Here is a 22,301-nt window from a genome sequence, read left to right as displayed (position 1 = left end):
GTCAGCAAGGTGAATCAAATAGTAAGACAGAGAAATATATAGCACCCATGACCTGTCCACTAAACAAAATAAAAATTTACCTAACAGGTAAAATTAAAACTTAGCTGTTTTTTATGGAAAATTCTGGGAGTTACTGAAGTCTACACAAAATCGATATGCTCAATTCCTTTTTTTTTTCTTTTCATAGCTGAAATGAGTCAAAGATGTCAAATAGAGTTTCAATATGTCCATGGGACTTAAAGAAAATACTTGTGACCATCATACAATGAAATCTGTTGAAAAAGTTACAGGTAAATTAACAGATATAGGAAAAAAATAATTTAATAATGGAGATACATATTGTTAAAACAAGTTAAATGCTATAAGTTAGAATGTTTCATGGAACTTTTCTGGTATTTTGATTCCATTCTGGAGATCAAAAAACATGCAGTTCCAGCTGATTTCCCTATAGTTAACTATATAGAGAAATAGAGGAAAGGGCACCTTGAGGCACATTAAGGAAGTTTTTGTCCGTGGTATTTTAATTAAGGCTAGTGACCCTCAAAAAAATTAGGCAATTTAAGAAGTGGGAAAGGAAAAGGTGTTCACTGAATTTTCAAAGTATAGAACTGATCTCAAAGAAAACTTTACTAGATATAAGATGAGTAGTGCTGCTATAATTGCTGAATCACTTATTTAAAACACACTGAAATATTCTTTTAACAGTTTTAATCTAGCAGGTTTTATACAAGTGGTGAAACATGCAATAAAGTTCACTTTAAACCTACTTACCTATGACCTTTAAAACATGTGGTAGCAAATGTTACTGTCTCACAATAGAAAATGTAGATTTAAATGGGTTAAAGACCAGCCTACCAGAGAAAAACTAATTCTTTATTTGGCATGGAAATGCATGCTGCTAAGAATTAAATACATGTCCACTGGAAGCCAAATGACTAACATTCATTTCAATTTATAAAAGGTCCTAAAATGTGGAAACAAGAAATTACACAGTATTGATATATAGATTATTAATCTTGTTTGTTCTCACATGATTCATTTTGCCAAAAACGAATCAAAAATATATTAAGCATAAGCTTGTAAAATTTTAGCAAATTCTATGGCATTACCAAGGTACAATGCTCCCAAACTATGAAGATACGATGATCACATGGAATCTTAGTCAATTCAGAAATATGCACAGTGGAGATTTATCAAGATACTGGTCAGGTCAATATCAATTGAAGGTGATATTGATAAAACAAGACATTCATACTAAGAGGTATGTGATCATTTTACTTCAAAAATAAACAGAAATTTCATACATACTCTCAAACATGTTCTTCTGCTCATATAATTAACTATTATAAACTCTGTCTTAGACATAGAGGTTCACCCTACATTTAAGGTATATTTGCCCATTAAGAAATGTACTTCAGGAACAGATCTTACTTTTTTTCCCTAAAAGTGTCCATATTCTAACAGTGTTTAGAAGTTAATTCCTAGCCATTATTTACAAGCTTAACTACATAAACAAATTACAAGGTAGAGGTTATCCAGGTTTCCAGTGAATGCTTAGGCATGGGGTCAGAGTGCAGTGTGCTATTGCAAACTGAACAGCTCATGCAGGATCATACAGCAGGGTGGTAATTACCTATTCCATGTTAGATCATACAGCACAAGAAATAACAGAGACTTCTGCTGTTTTTGTGGAACAGTATAGCTACAGAAGCATAATGGCAGATTTTACTTCTTCAGTAGCCTGGTACATGAACTGGAACAAAGAGCAAACATACAATTACAACAACAAAGGAAAAAAAACCCACAACAATAACAACAACAAAAAACAACAAAAAAAAACCACAATTATAAAACACTAGTGATGCGCAGCGATTCTTATTCAAAGTCAAAACTGTCATGCAATCATGTAAGAGAAGAAGATTATTAATCATGGCATCTGTTTTATAGAAACACAGATCTAGAGGAAGAGCAGAAACAGATGAAGATTGGATTGAAAACACTGAAATACTACAGATAAAAAATCAGATTCCTAAAAGTCAAAATAGGCATTTGGGCATCTAAGTGTACTTTGGAGCTCCCAGGTTCAAGCAAGTCAGCAACATTATTTCTGCTTCTAGGAATCTATAATTTCAATGTTTAAAAAGTTTTCTAAAGGAATTTTAAGTGTCTAAAAGGGAAATATGAAGATGATACAAATATGACTATGCTGTAAAGATAATATACTGTTACAATATCATGACCACCACAATACCAGGGTTCAGACTGTATATACTCAAAATAAACTTGAGGTTTTCTCTGAAATTCAGTGACCAAAGTTTTTGTAAAAATTCGGGGCTTTCTCTTTGGTTAACTTTAAACCTCAGGCATTATACTAGGCATAAAACAAATTCATGTATAATAGAGAGATGCTTCCAAATGAGGTCTGAAGTCCATTTCTGAAAGTATTTTTGCTACATCTGAGAGAGTGGCTGAGGTAAATAGGAGAGAAGTTGAATGTGGGGTCTACTACTACTTGCTAGGTCAACAGGCCTTGAGCAAACTAAACACATACCATTCTCTTTATGAAGATGAACTGTTTTCTTCAAAGACAGCTTGATTTCCTTAAGTCACCTGCAATGTTCACAGTCTGTCTGTTGCAGAAAATAGGGACAATATTTTCCTATTCACAGCACAATTTTTCCCATCCATCATAAGCCATTTTCAGGCAGGAATATGTGTTCAAGCACAAACATTTCATATTAGTATGAGAATGATATGATCAGTACCATATCACTCTAGAACAGCCAACACCTGAGAGGCAAAGAACTAAAACATTTTTTTCTAGTTGTAATACTTCCTACAGTATTTTTCACAAAGTGGCTATTAAAATGTTATTGACTTTAAGACAATCAATCAGTAGAAACAATGTATAATAATTCAGCATCTATCACAGTGAATTATTTTCATGGAAAAACAGTGTGCCACTGTCACCATATTTAGATTAGAGATAATCAGAGGTCTAAAGAAAATAATTACCTTCATGAAAAATTACTATTGATATTTATAAAACCAACTCAAGATAATAGCACTGCATTTTCCAGGATTTGTGCATATTAGAAGTGCAAAGTCGTGCTCAGACTTTTATAGCACAAACTCTCTAACTAAATGTGCAGAGAAAGGCAGAAGCAATGAACTGGCTACTTGCTGTTTCTCTTATACTATGCAAATACACCAAGTTGTAGTTGCTTTTCTACCGCTTTCTCTTAAGGTGATCCTGATGCAGCACGTAACTGTCAGAAAAAGAGCTCTGATCAAGACCAGTCCCAGAATCCAACTCTCATGCTAGGTTAATAGTTTACCTGGGCAGTAGTCCTGAAAATAACAAAGTGTTATCCTAACACATTAAAATTTGGTTCTCAAAGCTTCTGTTCATCTAGGCAATTTAATGACCGCAATATTAACACATACATTAAAACTAACCTGTGAATGTCTAATTCTAGTAGAACATTTACTACTACATGTTGCTGGACGTGTGTATTTTCAAGGCATCTTGTCCTTAGTTAAATATGGTTTCTTTAACTGTGTGCATGTAACTTTTTTTTTCCCCACATATGGACTGCCATAATATATGCAGTGACAATATATATTTTACCTGCTATGGCATTAATAATTTCTTTAATGTTTAGCCACAAAATTTATCTGGATTTTATTTAGAACACTGCATTATTTGCTGATGTTTCAATCTTTTTTTTCTTCTTTTTAGCTTGTATAGATATTCTGGGACAGGTTAACCTTGACGCATGCATTCATCTCTTCACCTACTATAAGTTCTTTTATACAGAGCATTAATCATTGTGACTGCTAAATTAGCCTTATTAGATTGCCATTTAAGTGTCCAAAAATGGCAGTGTGGTCAGAGTGCATTTTAAAGAGAAGTGGATATGGAAATCCAAAAGCTTAAAAGTTAAGTTCAGAAATTTTAATGTTTTAGATAAATATCATAATGTCCTCATCATAAATGGAAGCTTATGAGTGCAACCAGTTTCACAAAAGCTTCTGCACAGCAGACCCATGCATTTATCATTCCTTCCAAGCTTCCTTGTATCTCTGATTTTCTTCATACTGCATTTTTCAGTTTTCCCTTCAAGCTCCTTTTACCCCAAGTCAGAGTATTCTCCTCCTTTGGTTTCTTCTTTTTGCTTCTTCCTGCATCCCCCAGCATTTTTCTCCACTCAACTGTTTCTCTTTTTGTATTTCAACTACACACTTGTAAGCTTCTTCCCCATGCAAAAAGTGGGCAAAACACTGTTTGAGCAATATTACCTGACATCAGTCTGCCTGTATCCCTCCCAATTATAGAGACATATAAGGTTTATTTTTATGCAAATTCTCTTGATTAGAATCTGTATCAGTCAGTTTTCTATGGTGGAATATATCTTTGCATTTGTGGATGTAGGTATAGGCATGTACCTACACCAAAACATTGTTTAGGTTGCAAGGAAGACAAAGAAGACAGGTTTTGTGTTATTTTATAATGCTTTACCAGGTGACCAAAGAGCTTTGAAAATGTTATTCAATGTACTATTTCTGACAATTACAAAAGATAAGCAGCTGCTGTGGAACAAAAGAGGAAGGGCAAGAAATCAGATATTACTAGAAATATCCACAAGATTAACTGTTCCCAGATTTTTGGATTTAATTTCCTCTATAACTGTGCAGGTGTTAAAATTGAGCACTCAAAATCTTTTTTAACTTAAATTATTTTAACCATTTTCTTATCTCATTTGTTTTCCCTGCCCACAATTTTCTAGTTCATGGGGTATTGTAAATATATTCACCACAGTGTCATGAAATTAGTACAGAATTCTTCTGGAAAATTAATTTCAAGTTTATTATTCTGAACTTTTACTCAGGAAGCCCTGATCTTAACTTTTATGGTTACTTAGTTGGAAAATTTAAACATATCACTGTGATCTGTGTACATATTGAAAACAGCCCAGGATATATTCCTGAATGCTGTAGCAAGCTGAATAAAATTCACAAACTATTTTTAAAAGCACTATTCTACAAATAATTTGAAAATAGAAAATTCATTTATGGAAATCACACTCTAACAGACAATTCTCAGGTAGAAAATGCAAAAGTTCATTGAATAAATTATTAGTTATAAATTATTCACGTGTCTGTATTCTCCTCCTCACGTCAAGTGAAATAACAGACTAATCAAACATTTTAGATGTCTGAATTCAATAAATGTTTCAGTATTCAACCCTTTTTCACTGAACCTCATCTTTCTTATCTCAGATGGGATTTTAGATTCTTCTTTGGACACATCTTGTATGGGTTCAATGGAAGATAAAAATGCCCCCTTCCACTACTCATCTCTCACTCAGGAACATGCCACCCCCAAAACACACACAACCAAAAAACCCTGTATGTTACATTAAGCTGTGAAATAAGCCAATTGTGCTACACAATATAAAATTATTTCCTTGCCATAACTATATTCAGTGACAGAAAAACATTATTACAATAGATAAATAACACCATATGGATATGCACCGTTACATATACCATCTAAAGGGCTCTGGAAAAAATGATTTGTATTTTTTTTAATATCTGGAACTATTTATGTATGGAACACTATAATTATTATAATGGTGAAATAAGGAAGAAAATATAAATACAAAAAAACTACAAAAGCTTATGTAATATCATTCCGCATACTCTATAAAAAGAAGTACATTTGATGCTTACCTTAATAACACAAAAATTTTTAAAGGTGAAAGTCTTCAAATTATCATCTTAAGCTAGCATGACACAGCTAATTTGTTTATGTGCCATTAAACTTCAAAGTACCATCTCTCATTTTCAGATCCTGAGAATTTTTCATGTAATTCAATATACTAGGAAATTTACTTCTGGCCTGCATGGATTTTGATAATCACCATTTTTCACTACTCTCTTGCTGATTCCCATCCTTGTGGCTCTTGGTTTCATGTATTGGATTTGTATATCTAATATTTTAGATGATAGTGATGCCATGACTGCACCTGTTGTTATTTTAACAAATCTTCCTGAAACAGAACATTTCAGAGACAAGACATTTTGATGCCAATGACACATTTTACAATTTTGGGATGCGCATTCAGTTGCTTTTTAATATTTTTTTTTTTATTTAAAACACACACTCTGCATAGGATGCAGAGGGTTTTTAATCTACATGATAAAATAAAACACAGTTTGCTTATCTTTTATGCTACTGTTCTTTACAAGGAAGAATTTAAAAATTTAAAGCTGCAAATATTTTTCTGTTAACCCCTTTAAACATACTGGTGCACTTTGGAGTTTTTACACATACATTATACAACCTGGCAAACTCTGTGATGATTTTCTCTTTGAGGATGTTACAGAAAGACAGAGGTCAGTTACAACTAAGTTATATGTCCTTGAGTTACATAGTTGAGTCAAGTAGTTAAAACTGTTGTGTTGGGAGTTTTTTGAACGAAAATGCAAGACAAGTGAATGATGAACAAGCTATGAAAATATAGGCACATCAGAACCAACTGTGTTGAAGTCATCACCATCTGCCCTACTTTAGTTCATAGACAAAGAGGTTTGTTATTTTCTGAGAGTAGCAAAAGAAAAAGTGACACGCCAGTCTGTGTACTGAAGTCACAACATTTGGAATCTGTACCTAATGAAAATGCAGTGATGGCATACCCATTGAAACTATCTATGCCTTGGGCTGCAGAAGGAATCAATAGAAAATTGTTTTGGTTCATAGAAGTACTTAATAGAAGTCCAGCAAAGTAATATATAGATACAGCCTTTTGCTTTTACAGTGAAGCAGATTATGATCAGAAGAGTGACTCTGATTTGTCTCCAAGGAGAAGGATCATAGCTTGTAGCAAACACATGAATCTCTGAGACTGAGGAAAAGCCACCAGCTTCATGAAAACAGTGAAGCAATTCCACACTCTTGAATCGTATAATGTGACTATCACGGAATACTTGTGATTCGGTATTCCTTAACCTGGAACTTTCCATAATGGCGAGTCATTTTACAGCATGAGAAATTTCCAATAAACTCTAACACCCTGAATCCTTTAAAGAGGAATTTGGGAATACATGTATCAACACATGCATAACAAACCATTCAACATTTATACAATTTTAATACATACCAACAGAATAGTAACTGTTAGAATGAAACTACTTCTATGCAAACTCACAAGATTGAGCAAATTATGATAAAACAAACTTCCAGCTTTAACTTCAGCTAAGGTAAATAAAATGGAAAATAGACCTGAGAACTTAAATATACATACAAACATACACAGACATAAACGTACTTCTATATCACAAAGATTTGCCTTTTAAAATAGATGTTACAAAAATGGTCAGAATTTCCCCAAACTTTAGCTAACATTGTATAAATATTACTTTTAATTCCTCTGCTTTGGACATAAACTTTAGAAGAAAGATTCAAAAAAATAAAACTGAAACTTGGGTCATAGTTGTGGAATGGATAAATCATTATTCTCTCAGGAAAAAAAACCACAACAAACCAACAAAACCAAAGGCTGAATTTCTGTATATTTCCCCAACTGTATCAGAGAAGAAATGGTCAACTTTTAATTGAAGATAAATTGTATTTCTTTTCTTCTTCAACACTCCTGCTAATGAATGGCATTGTAATATATTTCCCCATGAGCTGTGTCACTAATGTTTTCACTGAAACTATCAGCCATGGGAAACTTGTCATTCAAACTGTAAATTGCACTCCTTCACCCCTCTCTTAGCTCCTCCTTTTGAAGATGATGGAGAATATAATCTCCGTTTACCTTATTATTCTCCTTTTAAAAGAAACATTTAATTAGTAATATTAAGGAGAGAGTACACAGCATAAAAACATTTGTGATACAAAGCTATGAAATTAGTTAAAACTAGAAACTACACTAGTTAAAAGGATTAATATATGAGATTCCTCATAGATAAAATACCGGTGATGATATCTAGAATACAAATTGCTAGGAAGAAATAATAGCAGTACTGCTATTAAAGGTAATATTTAAAGACATAAAATTTTTCTTAACATTTCTTGAACGGAAGTTTAAGTTTACTGTACATTTTTTATGATGTTTTACTGTATACCTACTGAACTTTGAAAGAAAACAAGTGAAAACAATTTTATTTTCCAGAGTAAAAATCTGCTAGCTTAATATACAAACAGTTTTGCAACCACTGCTCATTTTAGCGGTAAAAGAAAAAAAACCTTTGCAAAAGGTTGGGCTTGGGAGGTTGGGCTTTACTGCATCTCAAATTATACCCTAAGGAATGGAAAAAATAGAAATAGGTTGAAGAACATAGACATAAAGACACACAACATTCCTTGTTCAAACACATTTACATTTACCATAACATTAAAGAAAATAAAAAATAATTTGAATTAATCTCTTTACAAGATTAAACTAATCCTTCTCAAAGGGAAAGATTTCTGTCCAAAAATATGTATTTTACCATTAATAACGACTGCTTCACTTGAAAACTATATCTTGGCCAGAACTGTACCAACTTTTAAAAATATGTTAATAATGATCTTAGGAATTGCTGCCTGAAAAATCTTAATATACGTATCAAGAGCAGTGCAGAAAATACTTCGCGATAACTTTAAAAAAGACAGCGATTGTTATGTCAGTGAGGAAGGAAAACAAAATGAGTGTGCAAATAGGTTTTTTTTTGTTGAACTGAGAAAAACTATACCTAACTATGCTTAACAATACTTTATCTACAATGAGAGCAGTCCTAGTAACCATAATGGAGTTAGTGTTTCAAAAGTTTCTTTAGTAATTAAAGGATTTTAAACAATAAATAAAATCTACATGAGAGAAAAACTCCTTACAGGTATAAGATAGCAAGTAAGACACACATTTAGGTCATCAGTCAACTGTCAAGGAGAAGACTGAGATCAAGGTATATTGTACGGGTAAAGACTACAGTCACCATGATTCCTGCTAAACTAATTCCTAATATGCAGAGAATATTTTGAAAACAAATAATTTTTAGCAGCCACAAGAGGGGAGATAGATTCATCTCACCTAACTTTAGAATATCTACATCGAAATTCAGCACCAATAGACAATGAAACAATTTATAGGTGGGGGAGGGGTAAGATAGTTGTACATGATTCATTTCAGCCTAACAAAGACATCTAAGGTCAGAGCAACCAGCCTTAGAAAAGACTACCTTTTCTGCAGACTATAAAGAGAGTTTTTATAACTAGATCATTTGCAGATGACTAGATAGTCCTCTTTGCATCTCAGTTGTTACAAAAATTTTACAGTGAGAGAAAAAACTGTGATCAGCTTCACTGATGACAGGAGCTTCAGAAACTTAAGCTAACATAAGCCATAAGGTGACAAAGACAATTCAAAACTAACTTCTGAAAAGGAAAAAAAAAGTAGGGAGCTGTGAAATTGTATAGAAGATAAGTATATTTTCTGCTTAAGTTTAGAAAGAGTGATTACAAAGTGCAAATCCTTAAATACAGTGAAGAATTCTGAAGTACTTGTAACAACACAGGGCCCTCAAAACTGGGCATCTTCCATCTTTCTAATGCACAGTAGTAGTCAAAAAAAAAGGAAAAAAGTTACCTCTGGTAAACAGTCTTGTAATAGCGCAATGACTCAGTTAAAAAGAGGACAGAAATAACACAGTAGGTACCATAAAATGTGGGAAGTTCTTGCCTGAAATGAACTTGGGCACTTCATTTAAGAAGACTTAACATAAATAGATAACAGTCAGAGAAAATCTATAAAATAAATAGAGATTTAAGAGTTTCATTCCAAGACTACATCTATGCATTAGTTTAGAAAAGAGAAAATATGTTCCCCTAGAAGCAGAACTCCTAAATAAAGATACATAAAAAAGATCAATAGACTTTCCCTGAATTTGATGGTTTACATCCTTGAATTATTCATCACTGCCTGCAAGCTATACTTCCAATCTGCATTGAAATCATTAAAATAATCATTTTTTTATTAAATTTGAGATAATGGAATTGAAACCTTACTTTTCCCCTCCTACAGATCTAAAAACCTCCTTACCCTAATGGCTGCATCAGCATCTAACAATTTTTTTTAACTTTTGTTTGATATTTTACTGGTGGCAATATTCAAGAAATAACTATCTACATCACTACTTGCAATACCAATATGGGATTTCAAAAGAGCCCTCCGTGAAGAGATCAAGCATCTCTACCTGTCAGATTTGTCTTATCAGTCTGTCTGAAGATGGGTAAAGACAATATTGTAGCAGCTTATGCTCATTTAACATTTAGAAGATTGTTTTTCTTTCTCAATCCTCACAGCCATATGGATTAGAAGCTCATTTATTTCTCTTTGTTAAGAAAACACAATCTGAAGCAGAAGTATGTAGCAAATTCAAAAAGAAAGATAATTATGCAATAAGTAAGTCATTGCATAGTATCATTATATCATAGATGGGGTTTGACAAGAAGAGTGACAAGAACATTTTGAATCAAAAAATCAACAAAATTAAAATGCATAAAACAAAATACATTTTAACATAATGTTTAACTGCAGCAGGAAACAACTGAAGCCTAAAGCTTAGTAAAATTTAAAAATGAATCATCTCTTTCAATGGACAAAAGGACAGAAGTAAATTGACAGGATAAAATTGTAGACCACAAGTGCCAGTAGTCTTACTTTAGTCCAAGCTGCTAATCACTGGGGATCAAGGAAAGATGCAACTCTGGTCTATAACCATATCATTCAAATTTCCATATGGATTTCGGACATCATCTGTCTGGTATTGCTTACCCTTTGATCTCAATAAAATTCATGTGAATAGAAGGTGATGAGCATAGCAAGGCTTATTAATTATTATTAGCTACAAAGCTAACAGGAGATAATTGATTGGAACATCAGAAACTAGACTCTGAATTATATGACCAAAATTTAAATATTGCTTAGGATGTATTTGTTTTTAAATAAACTGGGATTTATTTGGTTGTGATTTTGAATTCTTTGTGTTGCTTCTTTCTATTTTTACAAGCAGATTAAATGTCCCAGAAAAAATAAAGCAAATATTATTATTATTATTATTATTTTCCTAATTAAAAAGACAGGTTTAACACATTGGGATCAATACTTTGGGAAAACAACTTTAGCCATACATAGCAACACAAAAGAGATTTTGCAGTACAGTTTTAGTTCTCAGAATACCTGCTTTACAGTTAATGGAGTAATGCAAAGGCTAGGTTTTAGATGTTTGTTTGCTTTTTACAGCCTTTTGTTTTGTCAAAAGCTAATTTAGTTTGTATATTTAATTATCTAAACACTTTCAGTGCAGTTCTTTATGTTCCACTGCTTTGCTTATATTTGCAACAATGTATAGCATGAGTATTTTAAGTCTTCTGCAGAAACTTAATTCTCATTATTAAAAGAACATACCCAAATGCTTTCTTCTTGACGATACTGCTTCCAGTTTCGTCCACTATCACTAAACATCAGAAGGTAGCTTGTTACCCAATCAGAGCTTCCGTAACCACCTTGAGTAGCAACAGCAGTAATCTCAGTTCTTTCACCAAGATCAATCTGAAGCCATTGATATTTATTGGACGCAAGTGGAGACCAGCCACCAGCACCTTAAAAGGAAAGAAAAAGATTGAAATGCATTCCTAAAAGAATCAAGTTAACACAAAACTTGTATATGCAAAAATGAATTAATTCATTTGAGCAACCTGATCTAGTGAAAGATGTCCTTGTCCAAGGCAGGGCTTTGAACCTAGATGATGTTTAAAGGTCCTTTCCAACCCAAACCATTCTATGATTCTACAATTCTAATTCAAGATATAGTTGCACCAAGACTGTCTTGATATTATTTAACAACTATTATAAAAATTTATGCAGATTACTTGATATATGTAACAAATTGTAACTATTAAAAGTCATTGTGAATTTATTCACTCCCTTTTTTCTCTCTCTAGCTTTTGTAATGAATTATACAGAGTAATTCTTATCCAATTAGACAAAGCGCTTCAAGTCAAATCCTCAGAATTTTGTATATTTGTTTTATACATCTCAATTTCATTGTATATGGACTAGAAGATCTCCTGAGGTCCTGTCTAACCTGAATGATTCTGCATTATTCTGTTCTGTGAGTCCTGGATACACAGATTTGTATATGAAGCAATAAAGCACAGTTCGATGATAAATTTACACACGCCTCTTAAAGCAACCAACAAATTTGCAGGCAAAACTGTAAAAGAGTGTGAGGTATACACATGCAGTTTCAATCAGGAGACAGACCAGTTCTCAAAGATAAAGCTTAACCCAAAACACATAGCTCTACATAAAACTCTCACAGCATTTTAACTAATCAGAAAGACATGCTGAAATGAAGAAATACATCATATGAATCCCGTTCTCCCTTGTCTTCCTTAGTTTGCCTTTATTTACTCAGATCAGGCTATTACCTTGTCTGTAAAGTTGTATGGAAAAGCCCAAGGGTTGGTCGCAAACAGTCTCATAAGAAAAAAATGTTGTTTTATGAAAATATTTTGCAAAATTTGCAAGTATTCAGACATGGTTAGCATCTGGTGGGTTTTATTAGAGAATGGGGTGACAACAAATGATAAAAGATCTATTTCATAAGCGCAGTTTTGGATCTAATTCAGACAAACTCACATAACATAAGAGGCACCTTGAAAAGTTTTCAAAGCATACAGATACAGAACAAGAAGAAGAGATATATCTAGTTCCCACAACAATCAATAAACACTGTATTATGTGGAAATAGACAACTGCAATCCGATCTTATGTTTGTATAGCCTTCAAGATGCATAACATTTCATAAATAAAACATCACATATGGTTTAATTCTGTTCAGGGTCATGAGTCAAGTTCTTAACATTACCTCCTTTAGAAAAAAAGAAAAGAATTGTTACTTAGGGATTTAGAACTGTCATTTAAAAATGAAATGGTGGGAAATCATGTAGGTGTTCATAAGCCAGAAAAAGTGAAGTTCATTCTACAAAGCAAGGTAAGTGGAAAGAGCTGAGAAAAATACATAAAGCTTCATGTGTGTAACAACTCCTTTGTCCACACATTTATGAACTAATTAAAATGTAACAGATTTAAATCTACGGGTGGAGTTAAAGGCTGTGTAGATTTCTAAAATTTTTTTTAGCTTTTTACCTAAATCAGGATTTAGAACTTCACATAAATATTTGAGATATTTTGCCTAAACTCCCACTGAGTTACTCCTTTGATTCATTTCTTCATAAGTGGAGACATCAGATCCAGGATATACCTATAGCATTTTCTACATATGAACATTCCATAGTTTCTCTATGAACCTGTTTGTCATGGAAACTGTAGCTGAGTGGGGATTTGAATTTTCACATAATCATAATTAGTAATACAATTATTTTGGAAACTAATTTAAATACAGCTACAGTTAGTCTCAGCACAACTTAAAGACAACCATTTTATCCCACCCATGCCTTTTCCCAATAAATTTAGAATATTTTTTCAAAAAGGATGATAAGAAAACAATTCTGACGTAATATTCACATCACATAACTCAAAAACCCCAATGTTTGTACATGCAAGTTGACAAAATGGGCAAGAATTAGCAGTTTCTGAAAACAGATTCCTTCAAAATTTGAACTGTCTCTAATAAATGTGAGTTCTGACAAAGAATATATTCTTCCTTAAGTAAACACTTAACTGACTACATCTAACAGAAGAAATACAGACATGTCTCTGAGAATGAAGATGGAGAACAGGAAGCAAAGAAAAGAGCAAGATAAGACAGATATTCAGTGAAAATAAGTATAATGTAAAAGTGGTATTCTGCACTTAAAGGAGGCAAATGTAATTACATAGACTGTCATGAGTCTGCCCTTCTAAAGTTCAGGGCAGAGGTTTTGCTGATCCCCTTCCTTACTTCTCCAGGAATTGAAAACTCTTATCATTTCATGGTCTCTGAGCCCAAGACAGCCTCCGACCACCACATCACCCACCAGGCCTTCTCTGTTCGTAAACAGCAGGTCCAGCGGGGCACCTCCCCTGGCTGGCTTGCTTACCAGCTGCGTCAGGAAGTTATCTTCCACACACTCCAGGAACCTCGGAGACTGCTTTCTCTCTGGTGTGTTGTATTTCCAGAAGAGATCTGGTAAGTTGACGACTCCCATAAGAACAAGGGTTAGAGATTGTGAGACTTCAGCCAGCCACTTATAGAGTACTTCGTCTGTTTCCTCATCCTGGTTGGGTGGTCTATAACAGACTCCCAACAGGATATCTGCCTTATTAGCCTTCCCTCTGATCTTTACCCATAAGCACTCAACCTTATCATTACCTTCATTGAGAGCTAGACAATCAAAACACTCTCTAATGTACAAGGCTACCCCACCACCTCTCCTTCCTTGCCTATCCCTTCTAAAGAGCTTCTGGCCATTAAGTAGACAACATCCACAGCCTTCCCCTCATCCACTAAGCGTGTCACCTTGTCATAGAAGGAGACCAGGTTAGTCAAGCAGGACCTCCCTTTCATAAACCCGCTTTCATGTTACCCGCTTCAGTAAGGCCTTTGACGCTGTCTCCCACAGCATTCTCCTCGAGAAGCTGGCTGCTCAAGGCGTGGATAAGTGGATAAGTGCACTCTGCGCTGGATTAAAAACTGGCTGGACAGCGGAGGCCAGAGAGCACTGGTGAATGGAGTCCAATCCAGTTGGCAGCCAGTCACGAGTGGTGTTCCCCAGGGCTCAGTGTTGGGGCCGGTCCTCTTCAATATCTTCATGGATGATCTGGATGAGGGGATCGAGTGCACCCTCAGTAAGTTTGCAGATGACACCAAGTTGGGTGGAAGTGTTGATCTGCTGGAGGGTAGGAAGGCCCTACAAAGGGTTCTAGACAGGCTGGATCATTGGGCCGGGGCCAACTGTATGAGATTCAACAAGGCTAAGTGCCAGGTCCTGCACTTGGGTCACAACAGCCCCGTGCAATGCTACAGGCTTGGGGAGGAGTGGCTGGAGAGCTGCCTGGCTGAAAAAGACCTGGGGGTGTTGGTTGACAGCCGGCTGAACATGAGCCAGCAGTGTGCTCAGGTGGCCAAGAAGGCCAATGGCATCCTGGCTTGTATCAGGAATAGTGTGGCCAGCAGGACCAGGGAGGTGATAGTGGCCTTGTACTCGGCACTGGTGAGGCCGCACCTCGACTGCTGTGTTCAGTTTTGGGCCCCTCACTACAAGAAGGACATTGAGGTGCTGGAGCTTGTCCAAAAAAGGGCAACGAAGCTGGTGAAGGGTCTAGAGCACAAGTCTTATGAGGAGCGGCTGAGGGAGCTGGGGTTGTTTAGTCTGGAGAAAAGGAGGCTGAGGGGAGATCTTATTGCTCTCTACAACTACCTGAAAGGAGATTGTAGTGAGGTGGGGGTCGGTTTCTTCTCCCTAGTAACAAGTGATAGCACGATAGGAAACGGCCTCAAGTTGTGCCAGGGGAAGTTTAGTTTGGATATTAGGAAAAACTTCTTCACCGAAAGGGTAGTCAGGCATTGGAACCGGCTACCCAGGGAAGTGGTTGAGTCTCCGTCCCTGAAGGTATTTTAAAAAACAGGTAGACATGGTGCTTAAGGTCATGGTTTAGTGGTGGACTTGGCAGTGCTAGGTTAATGGTTGAACTTGATGATCTTAGAGGTCTTTTCCAAGATAAACGATTCTATGATTCCATGATTCTATGCATAAAAGTTGGTGGTATAACAGATGTCAAAAGGATCTTGCTGAAAACTTGAAAGGCTTGTGAGATGTTCATGCTGTGTGGTATCGATGTTTCTGGGGAGACCTGGGAAGGTCCTCAAGAGTCTGTGTGAGGGTGCAGATACTCTGTACGTTAATCAAGACTGTACTAAAATGTATGAACACACAGGGCTAAACTAAGATTTACAGGAAGAACATAACATTGTCATCCCTAAACTGAATGGTTGAGTTTGCAGCCGTCACCTTAATTATCTAACTTTTCTTTATGTAAAGCATAGATTTTCTTCTATTACCTCTTACTCTATTTTCTAATAGCCACAGGTGAGACAACCTATATCTAGAGATACTTTTTTTTAACTTTGTCTCAGGAGGTGTTTAACCCTCTTTATTTTCCACTGTCTCTTGCCATTACTGAGATTAGTTGCATGCACTATGCCAAAAATCTACATTCAGGCTGCAAAAACATGTAAGTTTCATGCTTGATTTCTGTTAAAAAAACCAAGCATTACACAGTTCCTTTTTATGAAGAACATGCTGACTTGAAGTTGCACATGATAAGTAAAATCTCTTGATTCTATTTAATGTCAGTTCTTCCTATTTTTGTTGTTCTTTAATACAAATGTTTGAAAAAAAATTTGTACAGATACAGTGTAATTCTCTTTAAAGTACATTAATTTACTGAACACATCGAGCAACCTCATACTTTTTCTGAAGTACTCTTTTTCTTAACTCATGAATCTCTGTTTTTCAACCCCATTTTAGTAGCAACTTGCCAGCTTACCTTGATGGCTGACAGGTTAATGGAGTGTCTATGGTTACTGGGAGGCTGGTTTCATCCAGCTTAGCAGTGATTAAATCAAAGTTGAAAGTTTCCAGCAGTCACTTGTACATACCAATTTATAAGTAAACTCCTTCATCTTATGTAATATTCATAAATAAACTGAGGATTAAATGTTTGGAAAATTTCCTAAGCTCTTGATATTTTTAATGCAATAAAATTGATTGATTTGTACTAGATATAAAATCTAAGCAATCATGCATCTTTTGTATATTATTGAACCAAAGTTTGCCTTGTGAACATTCATTATTCTTGATTTCTGTTTCTACAGTGCTATAACATTCATTTTCAAGTGAGTTAAGTGACAATATATTAGGGTTTCCTCACACCCTCCCCTCAAGTAATGCACAGTCCTTTTCTGGAGAAGTTATACAAGGAGGTGTTATTCATTAAAGCAATCAGCTCACAGTTTAGTCAACAATTTCTTAGTCATTTCAGTTGCTAAACTATAAACAAGATTATAGTCCTGTAATCTGTCTAGATTTAGACAGTAAATTTACAGGAGAAGACTTGCTTTCCTTCAGATTGCCTACATTTCTAGAAGATTTTCATTCTTATGCGCTTCACATATAGTTTAAATTCTATGAGAATGTTTTCCTTGGTTTTGGATGTTAAATATCCTCTGCCTTCCCCCATATACACCAATATAAATATGTCACAATGCTGAATAGGTATTATTTCCTCATCCTGTCTCCTGTGTGCTAGGATATGCATTTTAAGCACATGCATTTTCATAATTCCTTAGCGTCACAAGGGTGACAATATCATTATCATTAAGATATTGAAAACAGAAAAATTAGCAAAGTCAGCAAATAGCTACAAAAGAACAAAATTAGAAATGACTGAGGAAAATGTGATTATTTATTTATTTATTTGGAATTTTTATTTATTTTTTTTACATTAATTAGGTGATGCCTAAGCTTTCCAAACTGGGTCTCTGTAGATGTCAGGCTCCCAGGCTCCTTTTGCTTCATTTTAAAAACTCTGAGCTACAGAGAATAGAAACTGATACAAAGATTCCACCTTTGTACGAACAGCACCCCCATACTTGTTCATCCTGCTCTGACTACTATTGCCTATGTTGTTATGTACACCACAATACAGTTCATACTCATATATGCATTCACACAAGTTTCTTCACATGCAGTTCGTTATACCATTTAGCCAGAATTACCATTTGTACTAGTTTCAAATTCAGTCTGTTTTCTGCATATTTAATCTCAATAACTGCAAGCAATGCATATAAGTAAAAATCCAAGTTTAAAATAACACACATCATAAAGGATATTTTCCTTTGATTAACCAAGCTGTGTATTTCCCATATGGATCATTTAACAGAAGCTGATTTTAATTTGAAGTCAATAAAGTTGCACCAGGGATAAATTTGGCTATGCATATTACAAAGCAGATTTTCTACATGCAAGTAATTGACCACTGAGGCTTCCTAGGCTTAGGAAAGTCAAATGAAGTATTTTACAGCATCCCAAAAAAAACCTAAAATACCAAAATCTGACATTATTTCCTTTCTTAACCAGAACAGCAAGGCATCCTCCTTCACAAATGGAGAATTACAAAACTGTGGGCTTACACTTAAGTAAACACTGCAAGGATTTTGTTCTCTAAAAGTTTATTGACTGATGACAGGGATGGGGGAAAGGGGAATACCTGATAAACAGTGTTGATGGATTACTACCAGGTGAGAACCCACTTTGGTCCTTAGAAAAGTCTCTTGAGTAACAGAACTGAGGAAGAGGATGAATACTGGGATCGAACCTCTGTCTTCTAGATTTTAGTTCTCCTGTGCTTGAATAAAGCAATCTAAGAAACCAAGCTGATGCAATTAGAAACTCCAATTTACACACTAGCAAAATACAAAAAAAGTAATTATCAGGAAGAATCTAAATAGCTAAAGATGCTGAACAGTGTAAGTCACAACTTGGCCAGTTTGTCAGAAAGGCTATGCAAAAGCTATCGCAGAAATGTTGTTCTGAGTCATATCTCAGTGACAAAAGACATGAATGTAAGCATCACGATTTGAAACTATGGATAAACTGTGGCAAGTAAAACTGAGAAGAGGATGAGGGACCTTGAGCTATGAATAAGAAATACTGGACACAGAATCATCTTTGAACACAGACAGAAGGAGGCAGAGAGGGATTGCTAGATCAGAAGCCAGTTCTGCAGTCAGTGCTCCATATATAAAATTTCTGCATAGTATTTTTTAACCATGTTTGATAGCTGCATCATCCTTTGCCTTTGATCTAAGCATAATCCTATTGCTTCCCATGAGATTATTTTCAGGACTAAAAAGTCTTTCTCATACTCACATATTACCTATATTTAAAACTATCATACAAAACAGCCAATCCTAACACCTAAAAAGACAAAAGGGCATTCAATGCAGTAAAGCTCAGCTCTTCAAAAAGGGTCATCACTGCCTCAAGAAAGGCCCATGTCTAACCTGTCCCAGGTGGAACAACCTTAGTGTTTTCATCTCTGCAGTCTCCTCTCCTCTTCTTATTTTAAGCTGGGGAGTTTAGCAGATATATTGTGTTCAGCTAAACTGTAAGAACAAATAAATACGTCTTTATTTAAAGATTACTAAAACAGTATGCTTTGAATAGTTGGGTGTAAGAGACTGAAGTGTTAAGAACAACTGTCTCAAAGCTTGCTTATGTGTGTTTATCTGATAAGACCAGACAGTAGACCACCCTTTTGTGTGATAAGACCCAAGGGCAGACCATTCTTTGGCTTATCAAGTACCACCATCTGGCAAGGAAACTTGTGCAAACTTGCTGAAGCAGCAGGCCATTCTTTGGCTTATCAGGCACCACCAATAATAGGACACCAACTGGTATCCGGGTCAGGCCGCTTGCCCACCAGCAATATATTAGATGTGCGTGTGTTGGGTACGTGATGTTGCCCTGGGTAACGAAACGGAAACGAGAGGGCAAACTCGCTCTCCAACACCAGATAAAAGACAGCACAACAAAACCTGAGTGTGGCCATCCACCACTGAAAAACTGAAGACTGAGGACCAACCAGCCACCGCTGGATCCATGGTGGTGACTATCCTTTGCTTATCTCTCTGAATGCTTGCTTAATTTCCTCCTAATATTTCTTGCCTTTCCTATTGCTTTACTCTTTTATATTTACCCAATAAAATGTCTGATTGGCAGCATATGACCTCGTTTGTGTCTTAATTTCGCTCTTGGGATCATTACAAACCTTCCCTGAGCCTGATAATCAGACCGGGACTTAACATTGGGGAATCTAAGACTTCTAGTAAGTAATTACTTTCTGCATGAAGGAGATATATTACTCATTTAGGGGAGACTAAAAGCAGTTGTAACCTGCCACTTTAACAGTGTATAAAAAGACTCCATGGCTGTCCTTCAGGACAGTATCATGGTTCAGTATCCTTGAATAACTGGATTCTGTAGGAAACCACTCAATGTCTTCATCATTTCCCACTGACTTTAGTAGTGTTTAAGTAACATCAGTTGAATCTAGGAAACTAACTACTATCTGAAGCTGTCCTAACTATTAAGAAGAACTGGTAAAGCTAAGAAATACTCCCAACTTTATGCATAGCTCCTTAGCTGTTTTCTGGTCTTGTCTTCGTATGTTACAAACCGACAGAGATAGGTCAAGCTCAATATAAGTACTAAGGTCTCAATAACAGAAACACAGAATGAAATCTTGGATAGGTTTCAAGGAATCAAAAGAAGATATCCCCTTCAAAGAAGTCTTCTGAATAGTGCCCTTTTTTAGGAAAAAAATACTCATCTCCCTATATTACAACAAAATCAGATTTAGTCAGGCTGTATAAACTCTGAAGGTCTTGAGTACCACCCATTCTTCCCTAACAGATGAGCCAACATTTTCTGGATTGTTAGGGGAGCTCTTGGCCAGGTTTCAGAAAATATTATGAAAACAACAAAGATGATTGTTACTTAGGAACTAGAATTTATTAGTTAGGGACTAGAATTTATTAGTAAATTCTGTTGTGTGTGAAAGGCCTGGTATTTGGGAAAACCCTACACACTAAAAAAAAAAAAAAAAAAAAAAAAAAGAGCAGAACTTCTCACTCACAAGAATATTTCATGAGGTGTGCTGTTTGAATAAAGACCGAAAAGTCCCACATGAATGGCATCTGATTCTGAAAGCTATAATAAGTTACCTTTGCTGTCAAGAAATGAGTGAAGAAGTCTTGCTTCTTAAAAGTTGAAGAATGAGAGGAATTTACCTGAGTAATTTACAGGAATAAGTCTAGAAATAACAGCTATTTTTTAGCTTATCCATGTAAGGAAGCTGTATTTTCCCAGCAGTATTTCATAGGTAGCATGCAGAGCTTTCTCAATGGAAATCAGAACTACTAAAAAACTTCAGGGATTTTTGAGCTAGGCAGAACATGAAGAGAGCTATATGAATGTTTCAGTCAGACAGACTCTCTTTTAAAGAAGGTGAGTGGAGCAGCAACTTCAGTGGCCTCAAAGACAAAACAAGCTTAATTTTGTAGGAAGGTCTACCATATTTTAAGATATTCAGAACCTGAGTATCTATGAAGAAAATAAGTATGATCTTAGAAGAGAAGGAGCAATTGCATTTATTTTTTCAGTTGTCAGAATATTTAATATGTAAGGATTGTAATTTCAAAATTGTGGCAGGTATTATAAAATGAATGTTAGGTTTTAATAATCATTTGTGATAAGTAGCAGTTACTATGTCAAGAGAAGTTTCAGGGACATTTTGGATCTGATTCAGCATGACAGAAAGGTGCTGGGAAATGATATTAATAATGACAAAGTTTGCTCTAGCTTCATGGAGCCAGTTAGAAGAATCTAGCTAACTTTATTTTGCTCCTCTGCTTCTGTGTTACCAGTAATTTAGGTGAGTGAGTGAGTGAGTGAGTGAGTGAGTGAGTGAGTGAGTGAATCCCATTTTACATTCCATCTTCAGAATGCTTTAAAGACATTTCTCCTCAGTCAATCATTGTGTTAATATATCCAGGGACATATTTTATAAAGTGACTGCCATAGTTTATCAAAATGAGAACTTATTGACAATGATTCAAAAACTTATCAAAGCCAGTATTTTTTCTTCAGATTTTTCATCACCATCATACCACAAAGTGCAATGAACCAGCAGTCTACACTAGGCAACAAGTTTTGTATGTGTTGGAAAGCCCAAGTTTGAGTCAAACACTTTCATATAATTAATACTATATTTTACTCTTTGAAAGTAGACCACATTTTCATTTAAATAAATAAGATTTTTTAAGAAATATTATAATGAAGCTGTAATTGTGTAGGATATACTCTGAGACTGAGCCGCTCCTGCTATGTATTAAAAAGGGATTTTTTTTCCCTCAGCAGAAGGCAGGCACTAGAAAAATATCCTTCCTGCAGATTTCTGCTGGGAAAGTTTTTGTTCTTCACAGGCAATGCTTCTTAGGAAAAAGTGTTTTGGAAGGGTGCCAGTTCATTGCAAGATTTTCATCATTCTTAGCTATTACCATCCACTTTTATTTGATAATCATCAGCAAACTATCTCTCTTACTAGGAACTAGGAATTTCACATAGCTTGCAGGTGTACCCCTTTTTGGCACATATTCCAACAATAATCCAAGGCTGAAACTAAGTGAGGACTTAATTTGGGAGATTGTTTCATTCTTAGGAAAATGTGCTCTTGCAGTAG

At 35.2% G+C, this 22,301-nt stretch overlaps 1 protein-coding gene across 2 annotated transcripts in view; it reads right to left on the bottom strand.

Annotated features, from left to right (window-relative positions):
- Positions 1 to 22,301, bottom strand: part of CNTNAP4 (contactin associated protein family member 4) — a 250,508-nt gene that overhangs the window by 161,380 nt on the left and 66,827 nt on the right. For both annotated transcript variants that reach the window (XM_087741477.1, XM_087741478.1), the window contains exon 3: positions 11,457 to 11,650. In XM_087741477.1, the coding sequence (XP_087597603.1) occupies positions 11,457 to 11,650 (194 nt within the window). The remainder of the gene's footprint in view (positions 1 to 11,456; positions 11,651 to 22,301) is intronic.

Source organism: Nipponia nippon, unplaced genomic scaffold (assembly GCF_047370975.1).
Source record: "Nipponia nippon isolate SJK-2023a ecotype South Korea unplaced genomic scaffold, ASM4737097v1 scaffold_8, whole genome shotgun sequence".
NCBI lineage: Eukaryota > Metazoa > Chordata > Aves > Pelecaniformes > Threskiornithidae > Nipponia > Nipponia nippon.
Note: the sequence above shows the minus strand (reverse complement) of the source record. Positions and strands in the feature narration are given on the sequence as shown.